Source organism: Teleopsis dalmanni, chromosome X (genome assembly GCF_002237135.1).
Source record: "Teleopsis dalmanni isolate 2A chromosome X, ASM223713v2, whole genome shotgun sequence".
NCBI lineage: Eukaryota > Metazoa > Arthropoda > Insecta > Diptera > Diopsidae > Teleopsis > Teleopsis dalmanni.
This window is the reverse complement of record NC_051848.1, coordinates 52212993-52236866: the sequence shown is the minus strand read 5'-3', so window position 1 is coordinate 52236866 and position 23874 is coordinate 52212993. Positions and strand designations below refer to the sequence as shown.

Here is a 23874-nt window from a genome sequence, read left to right as displayed (position 1 = left end):
TAATTTAATTTAATTTAATTTGATTTGATTTGATATAGTTTAATTTAATTTAATTTTTATTAATCTAGTTTAATTTCATTCAATTCAATAAAATCTTACTTCAATTTAATTTAATTTAATTAATGAAAATATTAATGTTTCTCTGAAATTTTTTTTGTTCATATTTAAAACAGCGACTTATTTATCAAACCACCCTCGTAAGTTACTACCTGTACCAATGAATATGAAATCACATAATATTTCATTTTTGTTGTTTTTATAGTTAAGTTTTTGGCTCTCTTGAGTTTTTAAAAGTAATTGTTGCAATCTCTTTCCTCTTTCCATTTGTTGTTGTTGTTTTGTGCTTTTATCTTAAGCAATAGCACAAGAGCAATTGCTTAGCTTAATGTGAAAACAAGCAGTGATCAAAGCAGCGTTCACAAACTTCTGTACAAAACGTCATCCCCAAGCATTAATAAAACTTTAACAACTTCAGCCAAAGCTGGCAGCGCTGTTTAAATTCATTTTGCGCTAACGTGGGTACAAGATTAGCAAAGCCAATCTTTGCATTCGCAGTGGCGGTTCAGCCGAAATTAGCAAACGAAGCTTTGCTGTTTGTTGCTGTTTGTTGACTGCACAAAACAGCGAAGACAATATTGTCTCTGCAAGAGGGTCGTGTGATCAGTCATTAAACGGCTGCGACGGTGTTGAGTTCGACCTCGGGAGTCGCGCTTTAAGCTTTGTTATAATAACTGGGCTCTTAGTAAACACTGCGAACTGTGCTTAGTGAATGTGTTTTTTTTGTGTTTCTGGTTTGCACGTTTTTGTTTGTAAAATTTTTGGAATTGCAATAAATTTTGTTTTTTTCGTGTTAAATTGTTTTTGTTTTTTATTTAGTTATTTATTTATTTTTTTTTGATATGTAATTGTTGTTTATCGTTAGTGCCGTTCTCGCTGTGAGTACTGATTTGTAGTAAATTAACGGAACTGCCCTTAATATCGCAATAATTTTAAGGTAAAAAAATGTACTAAAATTGTGAATATCTAAGGAAGTTGAAGAATTAATTATAATTAAATAATTACAAAAAAAAAAAAAATACAAAAGTTGTTTTGTTAATTATATACAAACACACATTTCTAATTGACCAATGACGAAAACTTCAACAACAAGAGCAACAACAACAACAATAACAACAGCAGCAGCAGCAGCAAAAATAATAACTACATGATCAGTAAGAACAACTACAACAACAACAGCGAAACAAAAGCGGTAAGTTGAAAAAAATTGGTTAAAAAAGCTCAGATAAAAAAATTTTAGAGACTCAAGCACGTACACGCATGGACAGGTACTCACTCAGAAGGTATTTGTGCTGAAATTGAATATCAAAAGTTCAAGACAGTCGTAGGCAAATAATAACAAAAATGATAAAATTAAATAAATAAATCATATAATTGAAATTTTAATTGAAAATCCTTTAACAAGTTTTAGTCTTCTCCGTTTGGCATACGTAATTTCATACCTCACCGACGTCCAACTAATTTGAATTGCATACATTTTTCACTGAATTTTTTTTTCTTAAATTTAAGTTCGACTTCTACACCCCACTTCAGGTGATTGCTTCTGGCGAATCTTTCTAGAAAAGATAAAAAATAAGAATTTATGTCATGAAGACAGCGACAAGCCAGATAATGTCACAGCATTCTGTCTTCAGTCGAGTGTTGTTGTTGTTGTTGCTGCTGCTTCAGTTTACCTGATTACAATATTTGCTTTTGCTTAAATGATCGCCAAGGGGTGTATTCGTAAGATATAATGCCTAAAAAATTGCAAAGAAATGTTTGCTTGACAATATTTTTATTTTAAATACGAATCTTACATGAGTCATTCTTAAACAAATTTCTTTCCAGTCCAGTTCATTCTTATCAAAATCTAATAATTCACAAAATAATCATTCTTAAATATTCTTAATGAAAAAAATACAAGCAATAGTAGTAAATAGAAAGAGGGAGAAACGAGTCCTTCTCAAATTACTAAAAAATCCGTTTTGAATCCACAAATCCTCGTAATAGTGTGTAGTAGAGAGAAGGCCAAGGTACAACCAGCCAGAAACATTTATAAAGGCAAAAATTTGGCCAATGCTAAAGCTAGAGATATCGCTAAGAGTGTTGAAGAAGGGAACCCCCAGAAACTAAAGCTTAGTTTTGGCCAATCCTGGACATAGACGCATCAAGTGTTCTGGTGTCCTTTCTTCTAGAATAGAAAGAGATAAATAATAATATAATAAAAAAAAAAAAATTTATTTGTTTATTATTTGAATTTTTATGTGACCATATCGTGGTTTCGGGTATTACCAAATGAACAGCATCGATGATCTTCAGAAATATTCCTTTTATATAATTAATCGAAAATAATTTAGTACCCTGCTAAGTCTACTCAGTAGGAGTCAGCATTTATTAACCAACAGGTCGAAAATAAACATAGCAATATCTTACTTAAATTCTTACATTGTAACACAACAGGTCAATAGATCGAATTGAATTCTTAAGATTGCGCTTATAACTTAAGTTATATCGCAAACAATCTGCAAGCATGTTTAAAGGTTTTGCATATTGTGAAATTCAACGGTCGTTTTTGAAAATGCAAAGACGGAGTGGTGACGGGGAGTGGAAGACAAAGAACCCATTAAATGATAGAATTAAACAAAATTGTGATTTTTTGCTTCAACTTTATAATAATTTTTTTTATATTTTATTTATCTACGAGAAACTAATGGAAGTAATTATCATAGTTGCCTTTTGAGGATAATTTCACTCCAACGGAAGAGATCATACTAGAGATCGAAACAAATCTGATCAGAAATGGTTATTGAGACACATTTAAAAGAGGGTTTTGAGAAGGTGATTTGAATGTGATATGAAAACATTTAATTACAAATATTAATTATATCTAGTGATGTATAGTACAAAATATTTTCGAGGGAATTTGAGTACCACTGTTTATTTTATTATATTTATTGTTTAAAAAATTAAACTCAAAGCAAAATAAAAATTTGATGTGATCCATATATATAGGTATATCTAACTTGCATACTCATATACATGTTATTTTGCACATCTTTTCTTAGGTTATACGATAGTTAGACTATCGAATCTTTTCGGAAATATATACAATTCACATTCTTTGTATATAAGTGACTTAAGACATTTATATAAATATGTAATGTGTTAATTCCACTATAGCTCTACTATAAGTATATAGTTATAGTTAGACTACTATATCAATTTATTGGTTAAACTTGTAAACCTAATATTGAAATATAAACGACTCTGTATTAAATTTATTAGGTGTCGAAAAAACCAAGGGCATTTGGTTAGTTAAAAATTATTTTTAAAGACTATTGACTGACTTGTATTATTATTAGCTGATCGAAAACAAAGCGTATCTGATGTGTCGACTCTCTTTGAATATTGCTCGGTGTCTATTATATTTTATTATGTTTAGTTGATTGATAGCCAAAAAAATGTCATAACATATGTAAAATTTTTTATAGTTAATAATAGTTGCAACAGGGCCACAACAAAATATTTGAACTTGAAATGTTTATTATTTTTTTTTCGTTTTGCTATGTCACTATAGCTCGGTTATCGAACTTTTTGGTCGTGATCGGGAATACCCCTATTAAGTTTATGCCGGCACCATACATTTGAATTAATATTTCAATAATAGACTAACACATATTTAATAGAAATAAAAATAAATATACATAGTTTTTTTCAATTAAAATAAAATATTTTATAACTGCTTTTTTTTATGATTTCTACTAAGTACAGTACAAGGTTTTCATAACATCATTGTTTATAATTGACTATAATTATTTTATTCATTCAAAAATACTTAGCCATTGCTTTATAATTTTAATTGTAAATGTATTTAACGTTATGCCATTTACAATGATGTTCGTAGCGCTATAGAAGTTAATTAAGATATTGGTTAATTTATGCTGGTAAATCTGGGTTAATTTGTTCAATCGAGATTCACTTTTACTGCAGTCCACATTTTCGATTGGTAGATCTCGAGCGAGTTCAGATCCAGTGTAAAACTTTGGGAATTAATTTATAACACTCTGCATATATTACCAGAGTAGCAAAATTACTGTGAAAGTAACATATTTTATATGACTTGACAAATAAAATGTGATTGGATTCTATATATGTATTTAAAAAAAAAAAAAATATATATCTCTATTAGAACTATTACAAAAATGTTAGATTACTTTTAAAATATTCGATTGGGTAACAAAATTTGACACATCGAAAGTAAGTCTATATTGAATCTAGATAACATAACTCACATTGGTTTACCTACTTTCTTCAGTTCCATCATAAATTAAAGTATCGTGTATTTATTTTATTCCTATTTAAAGTAATATTTCTATAAACCATATGTTTTTCAAAATACCAAGAAAAATTGGATATTCTCTCCAATACAAAACATTTGACCTATAGTTGTGGTTAGTGACAGAGGTGATTGAGAGCTTATAATTGATTACAAATAGTTTAATTCACCTGATGGACTATCTTTAGAAAATTTTTAAAACTGATTATAATTAAATAAATTGAAGAGATTTTTAGAACAGTAGTGAACTAGAGCAACAAAAATTAATTTTATATTATTTTAATTAATTGAATTTTTTGGCTGACCATACAGCTGTTTCGAGTATTGTCAAATACTCAACATCAGTGGTTTTGGAAATAATTATCAGGAATCGAACTCGTACGCTGTCAAATTTGAAGCTCAGAGTCAGCGCTCTTTAACCAACTTTTTTATGTTTAGTTGTGGAATAATTGAATTGATCAATCATATTTTTATTTTTAATTGGTAGATTTCAATACTGTTCTGTTTGTATTATATTATTGGTTTAATATTATAGTAAATTAAAATTAAAAGAAGTTAAAAATTAAGAATAAGTTGTATAGAAGTTGTATATTTTAAATATGAGGTGAAAAAAACCAAATATTGAGAAAAGTAGATGTATATTACTTCTTTATATGATTTAATATTTTTGATATAATTAAGTTTATTTTATAACCGAATTATTTCATTTAAATACCATTCCTAACTACCTTATCAAAATGCTTAGATTTTACTACATTAAACCATAATTTTTTTCCTCTATTGCCTATATAGTTAATATAAATTTTATAAATGTCTTGTTGGGATCTTGTAAGAACTTTTTGTATCATCATTATCACCATATAAGGCATCAGTCAATTAAGAAATCAGATGATGTACGTAGGCAATATCCAATTACTACACAAAATTTTATCTATCATAGATCAGATGGAGACAAATAATTTATATAATATTTTACATGTTTTTTTTTATTATCATTAAAATAAAAATAATTTATTTGTCGTTGTTTAAGAAAAAAACTCCATAAAGCTCAGATCTGATGTTTATTTCATTTAGAAAGAACAAATTAACTTCGATTATAAAACAAATACTTTTGATCATTATTACTTCAATTGAATCACTTAATTTTTTTTAAAAGTAATGTAGATCCATTCTTTGTTGACTGCACGTTTAAGAGTTTAAATTTAGATAAAGAAATAAAAATATTTAACCATAAATTCAGGAAACCACAAGTTACTTCAATGTATGATCCATAACTTTACTACGTCATCAAACTAAATAATGTTAGCTGAAATTAGTCAGCACATGTGGGTATATGTTTCAAGTATCTTGAATGGAATTCAAAATTCAAGTGAAGTAAAAAACAAATTAATCGCCTTAAGTTAACATGAAAACATACTTATGAGGTCAATTAGCACTAAAAAAACAAGATAATGCTTTATTCATTTTTTCAGATATGAATCTATGTTTTAAAATTAGTTTTAAAGTAAATACTCAAAAAATGTGGCAAGTTAACTTCTTCTAGTAAAAATTCGAATATATTCTATATATAGCAAATTCTAGTGAAACAGCAAAGTCAGTTTTTATTATTAGTGCAATCTTTAAAAATACATAGAGACACATAATGTTGATTCGAAACATAATGTTAAATTCGTTTCCACTGCAAACATTTGACTGATGTGCAGTCAAGACAAATTCAAGTCACCGCAAAGGGTCTTTAAGTTCTGAGATAATGTACGGTAAAACTGAGGCTGAAATTAATCACACGTTTCAAAGAAAAAAATAACTTAAATAAAAAAGCGTAACCGTATTAGTAGTTAAAAGCAGATCAAACTAGAACCAGCCAAAAGCATTAATAAGGGCGAGAGTCTGGTCAATGTTAATACTAAAACTATCGCTGAGTGTGTTAAAGAATGGGGCCCCCAAAAACCTAAATTTAGTTTTGGCCAGGCCTGGACATAGACATAATAGATGTTCTGCGGTTCTTTATTCGAGAGTTGGTAAACATGCGTTGCAAGAGATATCACAGTTTAGGCTAAGTTTAGCTCCATACCGTCTTATGGTCCAGTACCCTAAAAAGACAGATATTAACCTAGATAGCTCTGATTTGCTTCTGTGTATCAAGTCAGTTGTTCTGTATTTGGAATAGATTGTTGTAATATGATCTATAATCTATCATATTACAATATCATCAGCATATAACAATATTTTAAAGCACATGTTAGTAATCACAATCTTACTATGAAGAAACATACTTAAGGCTTCAACGAACGATAGAAGCAACATACGGCTTAAAGCACAATCTTCTTTCATGTCGGTACATGTTTGGAATTATCTCAAAATGTATCTTCCAAATTATATTGTTGGCTAATTATGTATTTTCATAATTTTCGTTAATCAGAGTATATTATGTTGCTTACTTTAGAATTTTCAGTTATTCACACACCTTATTCACACACCTTTTATAGAACAATTCTCTGTCGTAAACCTTGCGAAACCTCTGATAACCGTGTAGGTACCCTCTCTTAGATGTTGATATGACAGTATGCTCAAATAAGGGACGACGTATTAGTTCTGTAAGAACAATTTTTTGGCTATACTATTTTCTTAAAGACTACTTTATTCTCAAAAACTCCTACCACTACAATATTACCATATAGTTGTTCTAATTGCTCTTCGGCATTACATCCTGTGCACTTTAGTATATAATTTTTATCCAAATATTATATTCTTTTTATCTATTTTCCTGCTAGCTTTATGCTATCGTTTTTTACGTAAATTTTATGGCTCTTTTTAATAGTTCGAGATACTTTTTTAATTGAATCAACTCTCATCTATTTTCTTGTCTAGTCTTGCTTTGATCCTTTTTAATGTAAACTGGTGTGCCATGAAGTTTAGTTCATTTTTTTAAAACATTGTTTGCCATTTCCGAGGTTTCTATTTCTGCTATCACGTCCATAGTATTTTTCCATTTTAATATTACATTTGTATCCAGAGCTTTAATACTTGGCATAATGTATATCTCTGTACATATGTACGCTTATGTGACTTTCCAAGTATATGTAAAACTCTTAATGACAATCTGTTTTGTGTAATACTCAGAACAACTTTTGATCTACTACAAAAACACATTAAAATTTTTAATAGAAAAGATTTACAGCAAACTCATGCGAAAAGATAATAGCTAAAAGTTTATGAAGTCCATACCTTACAGATACATTTAAAGTTAAATTATTATTTACCTTGCGGCAAATAAGTACAATAACGGCAATTATTGTGGCTATTGTCAAGAGTAAAGTTGCTCAAAGTTTGCATATATACAACAACAACAAAAAAGTTATCAACAAATAATAGAAAATTGACATTAAAAAGTACAACAATTAAAGATTTATTTATGAAAATTTCTACAGTCGGTAATAAGGAACTCACTTAAAGCTAGCATTATTAAGAACTTTAACATTTTAAAAATGTATGATATCCGGGAGGTGTTCATAGAACTTGGCGTCTATCGTAGGAAGAAATATACTTTCTTTCTATATTAATTAAGTATATTATTAAGCATATTAAGAATTTCCTTCTACTTTTCTTTTTCTATTAAAACTTTTATTTGAGGAAATTTCTGATGACGGACATTTCGTTATATTTAATATAGTTCCATTATCAGCCCAAAAATTTAATTAAGCATTTAAGTTTTGAATATAATTTTTTGAACTAATCTCTGTTAAACTCTCTAATTTCTCTTATATAACAGCATATATAAAAAATTTAAACACATACCTAGTTTTCAATTATTTTAAATATTAATTCCATTATGTACTGTTCTTGATTGACTGTATTCATTTATCCGTCGATGTTTTCTTTTCGCCCATAATATTTTCCATATGGAATTGATCGTTCGATGACCATTTGCTTAGTCCCGTTACGCACATTCTAAAACTGACACATGTTGGGTATTAGCTTCCAAAACAACTTCAAATTTTTATAATCCTCTTAAGGGATACTAAGGACTCATTTGATTTCTATAAATTTCTTTATGCAAAATAACATTTGATACACAATTTCATATTAAAAAAAACACATTTTTATTAGTTAATGTGTTTAAAAAAGTATATTATAGGTCATAGGCGTTAAAATTTAGTTTACATATCATTGACAGATTTTAACAGATTCGATATTCAAATAAAAAATCTCATAAAAGTCTTTTCAGTGGTCAAACAGCTCCACCAATTTATACCAAATCTTAAAACCGAAGCTCTTCCGATGTATAACTTTTGTTAATGAGTCATCGTTAGCTTTCATTGGAAGGGACTCGACCATCGGTAAAATCGAGTTTAATTTGTTTTCTTGTTTCATAGCAAGTATCTCTGAGACCGCAAGTAAATGGATTGTGTATAGATATTCTATTTATTTTATATATAGTATCCTGAAACAATAATTTTTTTTTGGAAGTTTTTTGGAGATTATATTTTGTTATGATTTTTGTGTTAGTTATAATTTATTTTTGTAGTTAATAATCACTTATTCAAGTCATGATATATTGGCATAGATAACCAGTTGATTTCATAACTCTTATCCAATTCAAGTCATGAAAATACGCAATTAATATGTTGAATCCAAATTTATTCTGGGCCATTAAGCCAAAAAATTATTTTAATTTTATTTCTAAATATTTTAAGCAGAAAACACAATATTTATATACCATACATGTGTCATCATTTTTTAATTATAAATTTTAAGATAATATACATAACAATATTTGAAAAATATATTACTATAAGGCTGTAATCGGTTCTGTAGACACTACAAGTAAAGCAACCACATCATTCTAATCAAAGTAATATTACCTATGACCTATCGCATTGGGAAAAATAATTATAAAGCCTTTGTTGAGTTATATACTAGTTATATAGTACATGTATATATAGTACAATCTATATAAGTTATCGAACGCTGTCAACCTTGATACAGAATTCGTTTTCTTCAACACCAAAAATAAAATTTTCAAACTTTCTTAGAATGACAGAGATATGAAAATATGTACTAGTTTACTTTTACGATTTACTTACATCAGTTTTGGTAAGAAACTCTACGACTACGATCGATCAAGTATTCAGTTCTTCGTTGACTTTTTCCTATGTCCGAAGCAAAACTAAGCATTACCGACATGAAGTTTGGAGTCGATTATAGTATCAAAAAAACTGAACTTGCATAAGGAGATGAAAACAAAGAATGTAAAAAGAATTGGGTCAGGTATTCGATACATCATAGTTGTAATGCGGAAAAATGATTTTATATATGGTAATTTTTTGTCGCTTATTTTCTACATAGATTTATTTAAAAACTATTATAGTATACTTCAATAAAATTTGTAAGGTAGTTAGTTATATATAAATATATTTAGCCACCTTATATATAATATATGGAATTATAATTATTTATAAACATCACTTGTCAAGCTGCACATCTCTGCCTAGAAAAGATTTGTATTTTTAAAAGTCCTCGAAAATTACAATAGCTTTTATGACATTAAGTATGGATTTAATGTTAGTTATCTATATTTCGCAAAATTCACATATTCACATATATATAGTTATTAATTTCCGAAAATTATTGTAAAGAACACCACTGTCGAAAACTTCTTAAGCTCATTGCTTTATAACATGAATAGATTTTTACAGTAGAGTATTGATGTTAAATGATATGTTGATATATTGACAAAATACTGTCCATTAAATGGTTGCATACTTTGAGTACCACAAAACATTATTTGCTTTCAAAATTACATTTACATACATATGTGTAGTTAAAATGTAACTGGTTACAAAGACTTATAATAATGATGACTGGTTCGTCTCCATCCATAAAATATTCCAGAACATTAGAATAACTAGACAAATTGACTTAGAAATCATAAAATTTAACAGTAAAAAGAAATATATGGATATGAAATCAATGTCACGGTTTATTTTATAATCTGGATATCAAATCAAACAAAGATCAATATATTTGTATATATGTGTATATAGATTTCTATATATCCATGTATAAAGTTCAATGTTTTTCAAAGTAAGCACACATTAATTAGTTTAAAAGTCTTTCAAGAAGTTCTTCTTCAAAGTAGTTTATTTATACGAGAAATTCTTTCGTTCCAGAAATGAGAGAAAATTGAAGAAAATCTATTGTTTAGATTTTTTTACATCAGTTTTTATAGATATAAAGTATCGTATATTATATATGGGTTTAGTAATTAATACCCTCGTTTTAGAGTTATGGTTTAAAATTTGTTGGTCTGCATTAGCACTACTGTTATGAACCCTCACAAGACGATGTGAAATTTTTTTACAGTGCACTAAAACTGCTGTGACTGCTTCCTCAAGCATAAGGATCATTATCACTATAATGAGCATAGTTCGTCTGAAGTTAGTTAGTAAGACATCTGTTCAAATGTCACAGTTAATGGTGAGTGAATTGTACTAAAACACAAAACTAAGTAATCAGTATGTAGAGTCTTAATTTTTACTGAAGTGTTTGTAAGCGCGCTTCTAATTGAAATTCAATTACTATTAATATTTGACTAATTATATTGCTAGCATATCTTTCCACATACAAATAATCGTTTTGCTCAAAAAAATTACATTAATTTAGCAATAATTTATAAGAATTTGAATGAAATTATAGCGCCAAATATTAATAAACAAATAAAAATGTCATTTGTAAGTATTTTTATTAGGTTTTTTATTTTATTAGAATAATACTCAATTTATATAATTAAAATCCACCTAAATTTCAGAGGTTATCAAGTTAAGAAATTATAATTACTTTGTGTATAATTTAAACAATGTTTTGATAATTAAATTATGCACTTGATTGCATATAAACAACATTTTTAGTTTATATAGTTTTAATGATTTTTAACGATAACATCATTTTGTCTGCCATCTCTGCTTTGAAGCCAAAAATAAAATATTATTTTTAATTTTATGGGTTTAATGGGTTTAAAATAATCAAATTTTATAAAAATTAGATCTTGGGAATATTTCTTCTTTTATAAATTTACTGCGATTGGATTTTATTTATAATAATATTTATATTTAAAACGGCATAAAGATTATATATAAAAATTTAAAATATATATGAATATAGTAAATTAAGAATAATGACTTTATAATACTTTAATAATAATATTGACTTTTAAACCATAAAAGATAATAGCAGTGAAGTTAGTAACAGTTTATTATAAATTGTTAAATTAACTACAACATTAGCTGTAGGCACTAAGTCTTTTAAAAACTCACTTAGTTTGAAAAGTGGTCAAGTTATAGATTAACTGATCTGAAAATAGCTCATAAACACCTAAGAAGAGTTCCTCTATTGTGATTATGAAAAAAATGTTCTTGGGCTTCAGCAAAATCAAAGTCAAACCAACCCATTTGGACATGAGATCTTTATTTTCCGCTGTTAAAATGAAGACTTTTTCCCATTTTCCATGGTGGTGATATGCATCTAAATGCCAAGATATTAGCAATGATCGCTTTAAAGTGTATGTTTAATATATCTCGTCGTTTTAGCTAAAGTGCTAACAATACTTCCTATATATCCTGAGAAATAAATAGTTGAAAAGAGTTCATTGATATTGTGTTAGTAAGCGACGACTTGCATATATTGCTGAGTTCGATAAAAACAATAGAAGAAAGAGTCCACCGATATTAAAACCTATAGAAATAAAGATAAATAAATCGAGTAACAAAAATCGGATTTCAAAGGGGACTTAATACGTTAAATATCAGAATACTATTATTTAGGAGTTACAGTTATGCCCAAATAATGTTTCCAAAGCATGTAAATACAGCATCAAAACTGTTAAGAATTGCATTCACGTGACCTGCGGAACATAGGGGCATTGAAAACATATAGAAAGAAGGATACAAACATTTTTAATTAAACGCTTGCGGAAAATTCTACAAATATGGTGGCCTGACCACATGTCAAATGCAGAAGTTTTGCTTCAAACAAATCAGGAAACTGCTGTAACCGAAATAAAAATGCTTAAATGGAATTGGATAGGGCTTACTATCTAACGAACAAATGAATACATTTCACGAGAAGCTTTAACGTGGACTCACAAGACAGCAGACACCCCAATTACAAAGCTCTGGCTTTAACTTGGAGAAGAAGAATTGAAAGAGAAATGACAGAAGCGCACTACACATTAAACGATATATGCAGAGAAACACTTATCAGAGTGCGGTTAAAGGGAATCGTTGCGATCCTTTGCCCCACTAGGGGACACAGACACTAAGAAGAGAAGAAATCGCTTAACATTTGAAGATTTTGTATGTCTCAACAACGATCAACGACAGCTCATTTGCTAAGATCGTATTTTTCTCTTACTTTAAAGGGTTTACTTTTCTTTTTAATTTTTAAACCACTAAAGAAAAAGCATTATATAAACAAAAAATATACTTCATTTATTAGCCTTTAACCATTAACAAACAATACTAACAAACAATCGCCTTAAAAAATAGAGTTGGTCAAAAATCAATTATAAATAAATTATCTGTAATAACAGCTTAAAACAACATAACAACCAAATATTTAAGATTTCCAATAAATTATCACAAAAAAAATTTAAAGTATAAAATAAAAGTTTCATGTCGTTATCGTTATGTTTGGTGCAGACATCTTCTTCTTCTTGCTAGACTGTACGGAACCTTAATTGGGAAGAGAGATGATAAAAAATTTAATATTATTTATATATTTGCTAGATTGTATTAACTTACATTCAATAGATGTATTACTGAATTGTGCTAAATGGAAAAAAAGCATTATTTAAAATAAATTTAAATAAAATAACGGCTTGACCCCACAATCTATTTTGGTAGTTCTCTCAGGTGAATAAATTCCATGAGCTCTAATTTTCGGAAACAATCATTTTGTACATGTGCATTTTTTAAAATATGTAGAATTTGGTTGTAACTCTAAATAAAGACATGTCATTTTATATATGGTAGTTAATTAAAAATTTATGTTAAAACGCAAAGTTTCTATCGATTTTGATTACTTACATTGATTTAATAGTGAAATATTGAAGTTTCTCAGCCACTCTAAAACTTAGAGCCAAATGAGAGAGCTACCTCCGCATAGGTTGGCTTAGAAGTTGTTGCAGTTTCGCTTTCACCATTATTTGTGAGGATTGGGCAAGTGTAAGGAACTGGTACCGTGCATTGTTTATTTTTCTTCTTAATGTCACGTGACTTACATCCAAGAGGAGGGAATTGCATTTCATTGTCAATGTCAAACATTTGATGAGATTCCGTCGTTTGTGTCGATTTTGTACGAGATATCTCATAATCTCCTTGAATTGTTGGTTTAGTCCAGTTCTCAAGAATCTCACGTTGGCTCAAATCAACTATTACTTTATACTTACTGATTCGGTTCTGTGTTATATCAAAAAAGTTTTTACGCTTCTTCTGTGGATATATAGTCTGTGGTTCGATCGAATGAATTATATCCATATGTCTCAAATAATGAGCTACAGTTGGAAATATTTTATCGCATTCTTCAAACAAACAGGGAAAATGATTGCGATCGATATGTTCGACTAAATCCTCATGGGATTCAGTTACAACATATTCATTCTGTTCAGCGCACAAAGAGCAGTAATAATGGCACACGAGGGAATGAAGAAATAGAAAATTTATTCCAAAAAATCGTTTGGCACAAAATACACATGTTGGATGACCACCTTCTGTTAGATCGCCTTCATCGCCATTTTCGTTGTGATCCACTAATTGTTCCTTGGAGTAATATTTGCGTTCATTAGAGAACATATCAATGTAGTTGATGCACAATTCACAATAATGTAATTTGTGTATGGCCGCCATATGAGATCGTAATTTTACAAAACTTTCGAATGGCCGTGCAGTACATTTGGGACATTTGTGATCAGTCATTTTGTGGAATACATTTTTTACTTTCTTGTTCAAAAACTGAACTTTATGTTTATGACTGTAAGTAATCGTATCAAAATGTGTTGTTTTCAGCTCGTTATAGGGGCCTTTCATATCTGTTATCAATGGAAAGCAAATATCACCTCGACAAAGTGGGCAGCAATTGTCATTATGCAAGAACTTCATACGAGTGGCACAATCCAGACAAAGTGGATGATTGCAATTCGGAATGGAATATATTTTAATTTCGTTCAAACAAACAGGACAGTTGTTTCCAATATTGTTGTGCTCTGCGACAACAACATCATTTTCCAATGGCAACAAATTTGTACCGTCCATTACTGATTTATAATCCGTACCACTCAAATTTGTCTTCAAAGCAACGATGTATCTTTCAGTAATGGAATTGAAATTCTTTTAAACTGATGTTTAGTTTATGACTTTTAAAAAGTTTGATGAAATAACAAAGAAAAGTTTAAATGTCAAAATTTTCTTTGGCGACTTTGTTTTGAGAAGTAAGTGATTAGTTTTGGGCTATGTAATATGGAGAGCCATGTTCAGATCAAATTCAAAATTGTTGATGATTTTAATGCAATTTAAAAAATTTAAAATTAGAATTAAAAATATAAAATATGAAATATAAAAATTTTGATGTAGATTTTGTCACGGAAACGAGGCTTTGTGTGCCTCGTTACGGTGGTCAAAATAGTGGTGCTGATAGTATTAAATATCAGAATTTGCGCCTATTAGAAGAGAATATATATATTTTCGTATGAATATCAAAACAAATATAAATATTATTTAAATTTAGTATAGTAATTTTATAAAAAATTTCAACTTCCATAGTATAGAAAATATGCTCAAGAAATAGAATAAACAAATATTATTTCAATATTGGAACTCAAATATTAAATATCTTTGAAAAAGTTCAACATATAAATTATTTTTTGAAATTTATTTATAAATAACAATTCAGCTTCCACACCAACGTTGCTAACTTGACACTAGCAATATACAGTGAAAATCCTCTAACTCGAAGTTCCCTAAGTCGAATTATTTCACAATTCGAACTCCTACTTACGATCTTTGAATTTTCAAAAACTCTTCCTTGCATTTTTTTCTCCATAAGTCGAATTCCCCTAACTCGAATATTTCCGTAACTCATACTAAAAATTAAATAGCTGTTTACCACTTCCCTTTAAATTTAAGGACAACTTAAAAGGAGAGTTCGGTAATAATAAACATAAACGGATTACAATATATAGATATGATGACGTGAATGAAGCTATGTTACAATGGATAATTACTGCAGGGGCCAAAAATCTACTTCTGTTGGGTAGTATTATTAGAGAAAACGCAAAGCAATTTTTTGCCGTCCCCATGACGATTCCAGTTAAGGGAATTTCACATGTCATTTCGCCTGATCGATGACGCATTAAATTCAGCACTGTATTCTTACTTATTTACTTAGCTGGCGAATACAGACGTGGGTCGTCCTTGGCCGCGTCGAGTAGCCTCCGCCAGTAAGCCCGATTAGTTGCATCCTGATGCCAGTTGGTAGTATTGACCGCCCCTAAATCGTTGGTTACCTGGTCCTTCGACCGAAGATGCGGACGTCTTCCACCGCGTTTTCCACCTGCGGGTACAGAATCAAATACCTTTCTAGCCGGATTCAGGAAAAGATATTAAATGAAGTCAACTTTAAGTTAAAGTTCGAAGTTTGTTGATCTTATTTTTATATGACAAAATATATATTGGTTGCTGGTTTTGCGCTCAAAGTTAATTTCCCCCTGCAAAATTTGTATTGTACACCCTGTATTAGATAAGGAAGCAATGGAATATTACATTGAACAAATTCAAAATATATGCGGGTACATAATATACAATATACCTCATAAAATAGTCTCACTATTATTTCTGGGTTTTTCTGTTACATTTGTTCTGTTATAGCATATGGGGCTCGATCAAGATGATAAAAAAATAAGGCTAGTGTTCCACAAAGTAAAGTCCTTGGCTTTATTTGTTTTCATTATATACGTCCGGCATGCCATAAAAAAACCTGTAAATTATTGCAACGTCTTCGAATGACATTTCTTTCCTGGATGTGAATAAAAAATTGGTGCGAGGAGTAAAATCACATTAGTAGTTGACTTTGTACTGTCAAAGTAATGTATTGACTGTAATAATATTGCCAGTTCTCAAAAAAATCTTAATAAACAATGTAGCTAAAAAATAAATACCTATAAGGGGCAGCGTTGTGCCTTCTTTTAAACCCATCCGACCTTAATATTATTTGTTATATAATCATATTGAAAAGATCTAAAAATAGCCATCTTCCAACTTTCATAAAGATTGCATTGTGTATACTAAAATTAATATATGTTGGGTTCTAGGTTCCGAAACGATATAAAATTTTGAGTATTTTCTTAAAGTAAAAGATTTTTTGAGAAATTTTTAATTCGAATTCTTGGAAATAGGTGTAAAATATTTATTGGAATGGTCAGAACGAGTAGACTACATGTTTTTACATTCTCTAATAAAAACTCAACAATTAGGTTTGACATCGTTTTATTCGTAAAGAGGTTTAGTTAAATCAAGATAAATGATATATATATATAATATAAAATATCTTCTACAAATTTCTACAAGACGATTTCATATTTCAATTTTTCGAAATACAATTCAAACTGAAATAATAATTTAATTAGTTGATTTGTTTTAAAGAACTGTATTACAGGTTATAATGATTGTAATTTAGTTTACATATCATTGACAGATTTTAACTCATTCGATATTCAAATAAAAAATCTCGTAAAAATCTTTTCAGTGGTCAAACAGCTCCACCAATTTATACTAAATCTTAAAACCGAAGCTCTTCCGATGTATAACTTTTGTTAATGAGTCATCATTAGCTTTCGTTGGAAGGGACTCCACCACCAGTAAAATCGAGTTTAATTTGTTTTCTTGTTTCATAGTAAGTATCTCTGAGACCGCAAGTAAATGGATTGTGTATAGATATTCTATTTATTTTATATATAGTATCCTGAAACAATAATTTTTTTTTGGAAGTTTTTTGGAGATTATATTTTGTTATGATTTTTGTGTTAGTTAAAATTTATTTTTGTAGTTAATAATCACTTATTCAAGTCATGATATATTGGCATAGATAACCAGTTGATTTCATGACTTATCCAATTCAAGTCATGAAAATACGCAATTAATATGTTCAATCCAAATTTATTCTGGGCCATTAAGCCAAAAAATTATTTTAATTTTATTTCTAAATATTTTAAGCAGAAAACACAATATTTATATACCATACATGTGTCATCATTTTTTAATTATAAATTTTAAGATAATATACATAACAATATTTGAAAAATATATTACTATAAGGCTGTAATCGGTTCTGTAGACACTACAAGCAAAGCAACCACTTCATTCTAATCAAAGTAATATTACCTATGACCTATCGCATTGGGAAAAATAATTATAAAGGCTTTGTTGAGTTATATACTAGTTATATAGTACATGTATATATAGTACAATCTATATAAATTATCGAACGCTGTCAACCTTGATACAGAATTCGTTTTCTTCAACACCAAAAATAAAATTTTCAAACTTTCTTAGAATGACAGAGATATGAAAATATGTACTAGTTTACTTTTACGATTTACTTACATCAGTTTTGGTAAGAAACTCTACGACTACGATCGATCAAGTATCCAGTTCTTCGTTGACTTTTTCCTATGTCCGAAGCAAAACTAAGCATTACCGACATGAAGTTTGGAGTCGATTATAGTATCAAAAAAACTGAACTTGCATAAGGAGATGAAAACAAAGAATGTAAAAAGAATTGGGTCAGGTATTCGATACATCATAGTTGTAATGCACTCGATGAGATCTATTTTAAAAGCGGAAAAATGAATTTTATATATGGTAATTTTTTGTCGTTTATTTTGTACATAGATTTATTTAAAAACTATTATAGTATACTTCAATAAAATTTGTAAGGTAGTTAGTTATATATAAATATATTTAGCCACCTTATATATAATATATGGAATTATAATTATTTATAAACATCACTTGCCAGCTGCACATCTCTGCCTAGAAAAGATTTGTATTTTTAAAAGTCCTCGAAAATTACAATAGCTTTTATGACATTAAGTATGGATTTAATGTTAGTTATCTATATTCCACAAAATTCACATATAGTTTGGTTAATTATTAATTTCCGAAAAATATTTTAAAGAACACCACTGTCGAAAACTTCTTAAGCTCATTGCTTTATAACATGAATAGATTTTTACAGTAGAGTATTGATGTTAAACGATATGTTGATATATTGACAAAATACTGTCCATTAAATGGTTGCATACTTTGAGTACCACAAAACATTATTTGCTTTCAAAATTACATTTACATACATATGTGTAGTTAAAATGTAACTTGTTACAAAGACTTATAATAATGATGACTGGTTCGTCTTCATCCATAAAATATTCCAGAACATTAGAATAACTAGACAAATTGACTTAGAAATCATAAAATTTAACAGTAAAAAGAAATATATGGATATGAAATCAATGTCACGGTTTATTTTATAATCTGGATATCAAATCAAACAAAGATCAATATATTTGTATATATGTGTATATAGATTTCTATATATCCATGTATAAAGTTCAATGTTTTTCAAAGTAAGCACACATTAATTAGTTTAAAAGTCTTTCAAGAAGTTCTTCTTCAAAGTAGTTTATTTATACGAGAAATTCTTTCGTTCCAGAAATGAGAGAAAATTGAAGAAAATCTATTGTTTAGATTTTTTTACATCAGTTTTTATAGATATAAAGTATCGTATATTATATATGGGTTTAGTAATTAATACCCTCGTTTTAGAGTTATGGTTTAAAATTTGTTGGTCTGCATTAGCACTACTGTTATGAACCCTCACAAGACGATGTGAAATTTTTTTACAGTGCACTAAAACTGCTGTGACTGCTTCCTCAAGCATAAGGATCATTATCACTATAATGAGCATAGTTCGTCTGAAGTTAGTTAGTAAGACATCTGTTCAAATGTCACAGTTAATGGTGAGTGAATTGTACTAAAACACAAAACTAAGTAATCAGTATGTAGAGTCTTAATTTTTACTGAAGTGTTTGTAAGCGCGCTTCTAATTGAAATTCAATTACTATTAATATTTGACTAATTATATTGCTAGCATATCTTTCCACATACAAATAATCGTTTTGCTCAAAAAAATTACATTAATTTAGCAATAATTTATAAGAATTTGAATGAAATTATAGCGCCAAATATTAATAAACAAATAAAAATGTCATTTGTAAGTATTTTTATTAGGTTTTTTATTTTATTAGAATAATACTCAATTTATATAATTAAAATCCACCTAAATTTCAGAGGTTATCAAGTTAAGAAATTATAATTACTTTGTGTATAATTTAAACAATGTTTTGATAATTAAATTATGCACTTGATTGCATATAAACAACATTTTTAGTTTATATAGTTTTAATGATTTTTAACGATAACATCATTTTGTCTGCCATCTCTGCTTTGAAGCCAAAAATAAAATATTATTTTTAATTTTATGGGTTTAATGGGTTTAAAATAATCAAATTTTATAAAAATTAGATCTTGGGAATATTTCTTCTTTTATAAATTTACTGCGATTGGATTTTATTTATAATAACATTTATATTTAAAACGGCATAAAGATTATATATAAAAATTTAAAATATATATGAATATAGTAAATTAAGAATAATGACTTTATAATACTTTAATAATAATATTGACTTTTAAACCATAAAAGATAATAGCAGTGAAGTTAGTAACAGTTTATTATAAATTGTTAAATTAACTACAACATTAGCTGTAGGCACTAAGTCTTTTAAAAACTCACTTAGTTTGAAAAGTGGTCAAGTTATAGATTAACTGATCTGAAAATAGCTCATAAACACCTAAGAAGAGTTCCTCTATTGTGATTATGAAAAAAATGTTCTTGGGCTTCAGCAAAATCAAAGTCAAACCAACCCATTTGGACATGAGATCTTTATTTTCCGCTGTTAAAATGAAGACTTTTTCTCATTTTCCATGGTGTTGATATGCATCTAAATGCCAAGATATTAGCAATGATCGCTATAAAGTGTATGTTTAATATATCTAAATAAATCGAGTAACAAAAATCGGATTTCAAAGGGGACTCAATACGTTAAATATCAGAATACTATTATTTAGGAGTTACAGTTATGCCCAAATAATGTTTCCAAAGCATGTAAATACAGCATTAAAACTGTTAAGAATTTCATTCACGTGACCTGCAGAACATAGGGGCATTGAAAACATATAGAAAGAAGGATACAAACATTTTTAATTAAACAAATCAGAAAACTGCTGTAACCGAAATAAAAATGCTTAAATGGAATTGGATAGGGCTTACTATTTAACGAACAAATGAATAGATTTCACGACAAGCTTTAACGTGGAACTCACAAGACAGCAGAAACCCCAATTACAAAGCTCTGGCTTTAACTTGGAGAAGAACAATTGAAAGAGAAATGACAGAAGCGCACTACACATTAAACGATATATGCAGAGAAACACTTATCAGAGTGCGGTTAAAGGGAATCGTTGCGATCCTATGCCCCACTAGGGGACACAGACACTAAGAAGAGAAGAAATCGCTTAACATTTGAAGATTTTGTATGTCTCAACAACGATCGACGACAGCTCATTTGTTAAGATCGTATTTTTCTCTTACTTTAAAGGGTTTACTTTTCTTTTTAATTTTTAAACCACTAAAGAAAAAGCATTATATAAACAAAAAATATACTTCATTTATTAGCCTTTAACCATTAACAAACAATACTAACAAACAATCGCCTTAAAAAATAGAGTTGGTCAAAAATCAATTATAAATAAATTATCTGTAATAACAGCTTAAAACAACATAACAACCAAATATTTAAGATTTCCAATAAATTATCACAAAAAAAATTTAAAGTATAAAATAAAAGTTTCATGTCGTTATCGTTATGTTTGGTGCAGACATCTTCTTCTTCTTGCTAGACTGTACGGAACCTTAATTGGGAAGAGAGATGATAAAAAGTTTAATATTATTTATATATTTGCTAGATTGTATTAACTTACATTCAATAGATGTATTACTGAATTGTGCTAAATGAAAAAAAAGCATTACTTAAAATAAATTTAAATAAAATAACGGCTTGACCCCACAATCTATTTTGGTAATTCTCTCAGGTGAATAAATTCCATGAGCTCTAATTTTCGGAAACAATCATTTTGTACATGTGCATTTTTTAAAATATGTAGAATTTGGTTGTAACTCTAAATAAAGACATGTCATTTTATATATGGTAGTTAATTAAAAATTTATGTAAAAACGCAAAGTTTCTATCGATTTTGATTACTTACATTGATTTAATAGTGGAATATTGAAGTTTCTCAGCCACTCTAAAACTTAGAGCCAAATGAGAGAGCTACCTCCGCATAGGTTGGCTTAGAAGTTGTTGCAGTTTCGCTTTCACCATTATTTGTGAGGATTGAGCAAGTGTAAGGAACTGGTACCGTGCATTGTTTATTTTTCTTCTTAATGTCACGTGACTTACATCCAAGAGGAGGGAATTGCATTTCATTGTCAATGTCAAACATTTGATGAGATTCCGACGTTTGTGTCGATTTTGTACGAGATATCTCATAATCTCCTTGAATTGTTGGTTTAGTCCAGTTCTCAAGAATCTCACGTTGGCTCAAATCAACTATTACTTTATACTTACTGATTCGGTTCTGTGTTATATCAAAAAAGTTTTTACGCTTCTTCTGTGGATATATAGTCTGTGGTTCGATCGAATGAATTATATCCATATGTCTCAAATAATGAGCTACAGTTGGAAATATTTTATCGCATTCTTCAAACAAACAGGGAAAATGATTGCGATCGATATGTTCGACTAAATCCTCATGGGATTCAGTTACAACATATTCATTTTGTTCAGCGCACAAAGAGCAGTAATAATGGCACACGAGGGAATGAAGAAATAGAAAATTTATTCCAAAAAATCGTTTGGCACAGAATACACATGTTGGATGACCACCTTCTGTTAGATCACCTTCATCGCCATTTTCGTTGTGATCCACTAATTGTTCCTTGGAGTAATATTTGCGTTCATTAGAGAACATATCAATGTAGTTGATGCACAATTCACAATAATGTAATTTGTGTATGGCCGCCATATGAGATCGTAATTTTACAAAACTTTCGAATGGCCGTGCAGTACATTTGGGACATTTGTGATCAGTCATTTTGTGGAATACATTTTTTACTTTCTTGTTCAAAAACTGAACTTTATGTTTATGACTGTAAGTAATCGTATCAAAATGTGTTGTTTTCAGCTCGTTATAGGGGCCTTTCATATCTGTTATCAATGGAAAGCAAATATCACCTCGACAAAGTGGGCAGCAATTGTCATTATGCAAGAACTTCATACGAGTGGCACAATCCAGACAAAGTGGATGATTGCAGTTCGGAATGGAATATATTTTAATTTCGTTTAAACAAACAGGACAGTTGTTACCAATATTGTTGTGCTCTGCGACAACAACATCATTTTCCAATGGCAACAAATTTGTACCGTCCATTACTGATTTATAATCCGTACCACTCATTTAGAATTTGTCCTCAATGATGTATCTTCAACGATGTATCTTTCAGTAATGGAATTGAAATTCTTTTAAACTGATGTTTAGTTTATGACTTTTAAAAATTTTGATGAAATAACAAAGAAAATTTTAAATGTCAAAATTTTCTTTGGCGACTTTGTTTTGACAAGTAAGTGATTAGTTTTGGGCTATGTAATATGGAGAGCCATGTTCAGATCAAATTCAAAATTGTTGATGTTTTTAATGCAATTTAAAAAATTTAAAATTAGAAATAAAAATATGAAATATAAAAATTTTGATGTAGATTTTGTCACGGAAACGAGGCTTTGTGTGCCTCGTTACGGTGGTCAAAATAGTGGTGCTGATAGTATTAAATATCAGAATTTGCGCCTATTAGAAGAGAATATATATATTTTCGTATGAATATCAAAACAAAAATAAATATTATTTAAATTTAGTCTCAAAAAGTGCATTAAAATAGTAGTAAATGTAGAATTTTTAGGGTCGAAAAGTGTATTGAAATAGTAGTAAATGCAGAATATTTAGGGTCGAAAAGTGTATTGAAATAGTAGTAAATGTAGGATATTGACAACAATTATATGATACTCTCTCAAAAGGTATAAAATGCCTTTTGATCGAAACTTAATATTGAATTATTTAATTCTGCAACTGTTTATTGTTGTATAATACTTTTATACGTCTGGACACAGTTGTTAATATCTGATACTGAGCGAAAGTGTCAGAATTTCGACCAATTACAAGAAAAAAGTTTGTGCAGTATTGTCACATTCCTAAATCTAACATATGATCTGTGGAAATGCA

General features: G+C 28.9%; 3 protein-coding genes and 1 long non-coding RNA gene across 5 annotated transcripts in view; 2 read left to right on the top strand and 2 right to left on the bottom strand.

Annotated features, from left to right (window-relative positions):
• The first annotated feature begins 571 nt into the window (after positions 1-571).
• LOC119687866 lies at positions 572-1187 on the top strand. The gene is made up of 2 exons (XR_005253276.1): positions 572-791; positions 923-1187. It is a non-coding gene; the product is annotated as an uncharacterized LOC119687866 (long non-coding RNA).
• A 22-nt stretch (positions 1188-1209) lies between these two features.
• LOC119687865 (protein rolling stone) overlaps positions 1210-23874 on the top strand; it is a 36794-nt gene continuing 14129 nt past the window's right edge. The window contains exon 1 of the mRNA XM_038102391.1: positions 1210-1249. The gene's annotated coding sequence lies outside the window, so the exon portion shown is untranslated. The remainder of the gene's footprint in view (positions 1250-23874) is intronic.
• LOC119687864 (E3 ubiquitin-protein ligase ZNF598-like) lies at positions 12859-23122 on the bottom strand. Of its 2 annotated transcripts, XM_038102390.1 has the most exons (5): positions 23094-23122; positions 13456-14727; positions 13258-13368; positions 13171-13197; positions 12859-13101 (listed from the first exon to the last, which is right to left on the bottom strand). In XM_038102390.1, the coding sequence occupies exon 2, from the start codon at positions 14677-14679 to the stop codon at positions 13495-13497; it is 1185 nt and encodes a 394-aa protein (XP_037958318.1). In that variant the 5' UTR covers positions 14680-14727; positions 23094-23122; the 3' UTR covers positions 12859-13101; positions 13171-13197; positions 13258-13368; positions 13456-13494. The 2 variants fall into 2 exon arrangements, with proteins under 2 accessions (XP_037958318.1, XP_037958317.1); XM_038102389.1 differs by lacking the exon at positions 23094-23122 and having other exon boundaries at positions 13456-14769.
• LOC119687863 (E3 ubiquitin-protein ligase ZNF598-like) lies at positions 21211-23133 on the bottom strand. The gene is made up of 4 exons (XM_038102388.1): positions 21808-23133; positions 21610-21720; positions 21523-21549; positions 21211-21453 (listed from the first exon to the last, which is right to left on the bottom strand). The coding sequence occupies exon 1, from the start codon at positions 23056-23058 to the stop codon at positions 21847-21849; it is 1212 nt and encodes a 403-aa protein (XP_037958316.1). The 5' UTR covers positions 23059-23133; the 3' UTR covers positions 21211-21453; positions 21523-21549; positions 21610-21720; positions 21808-21846.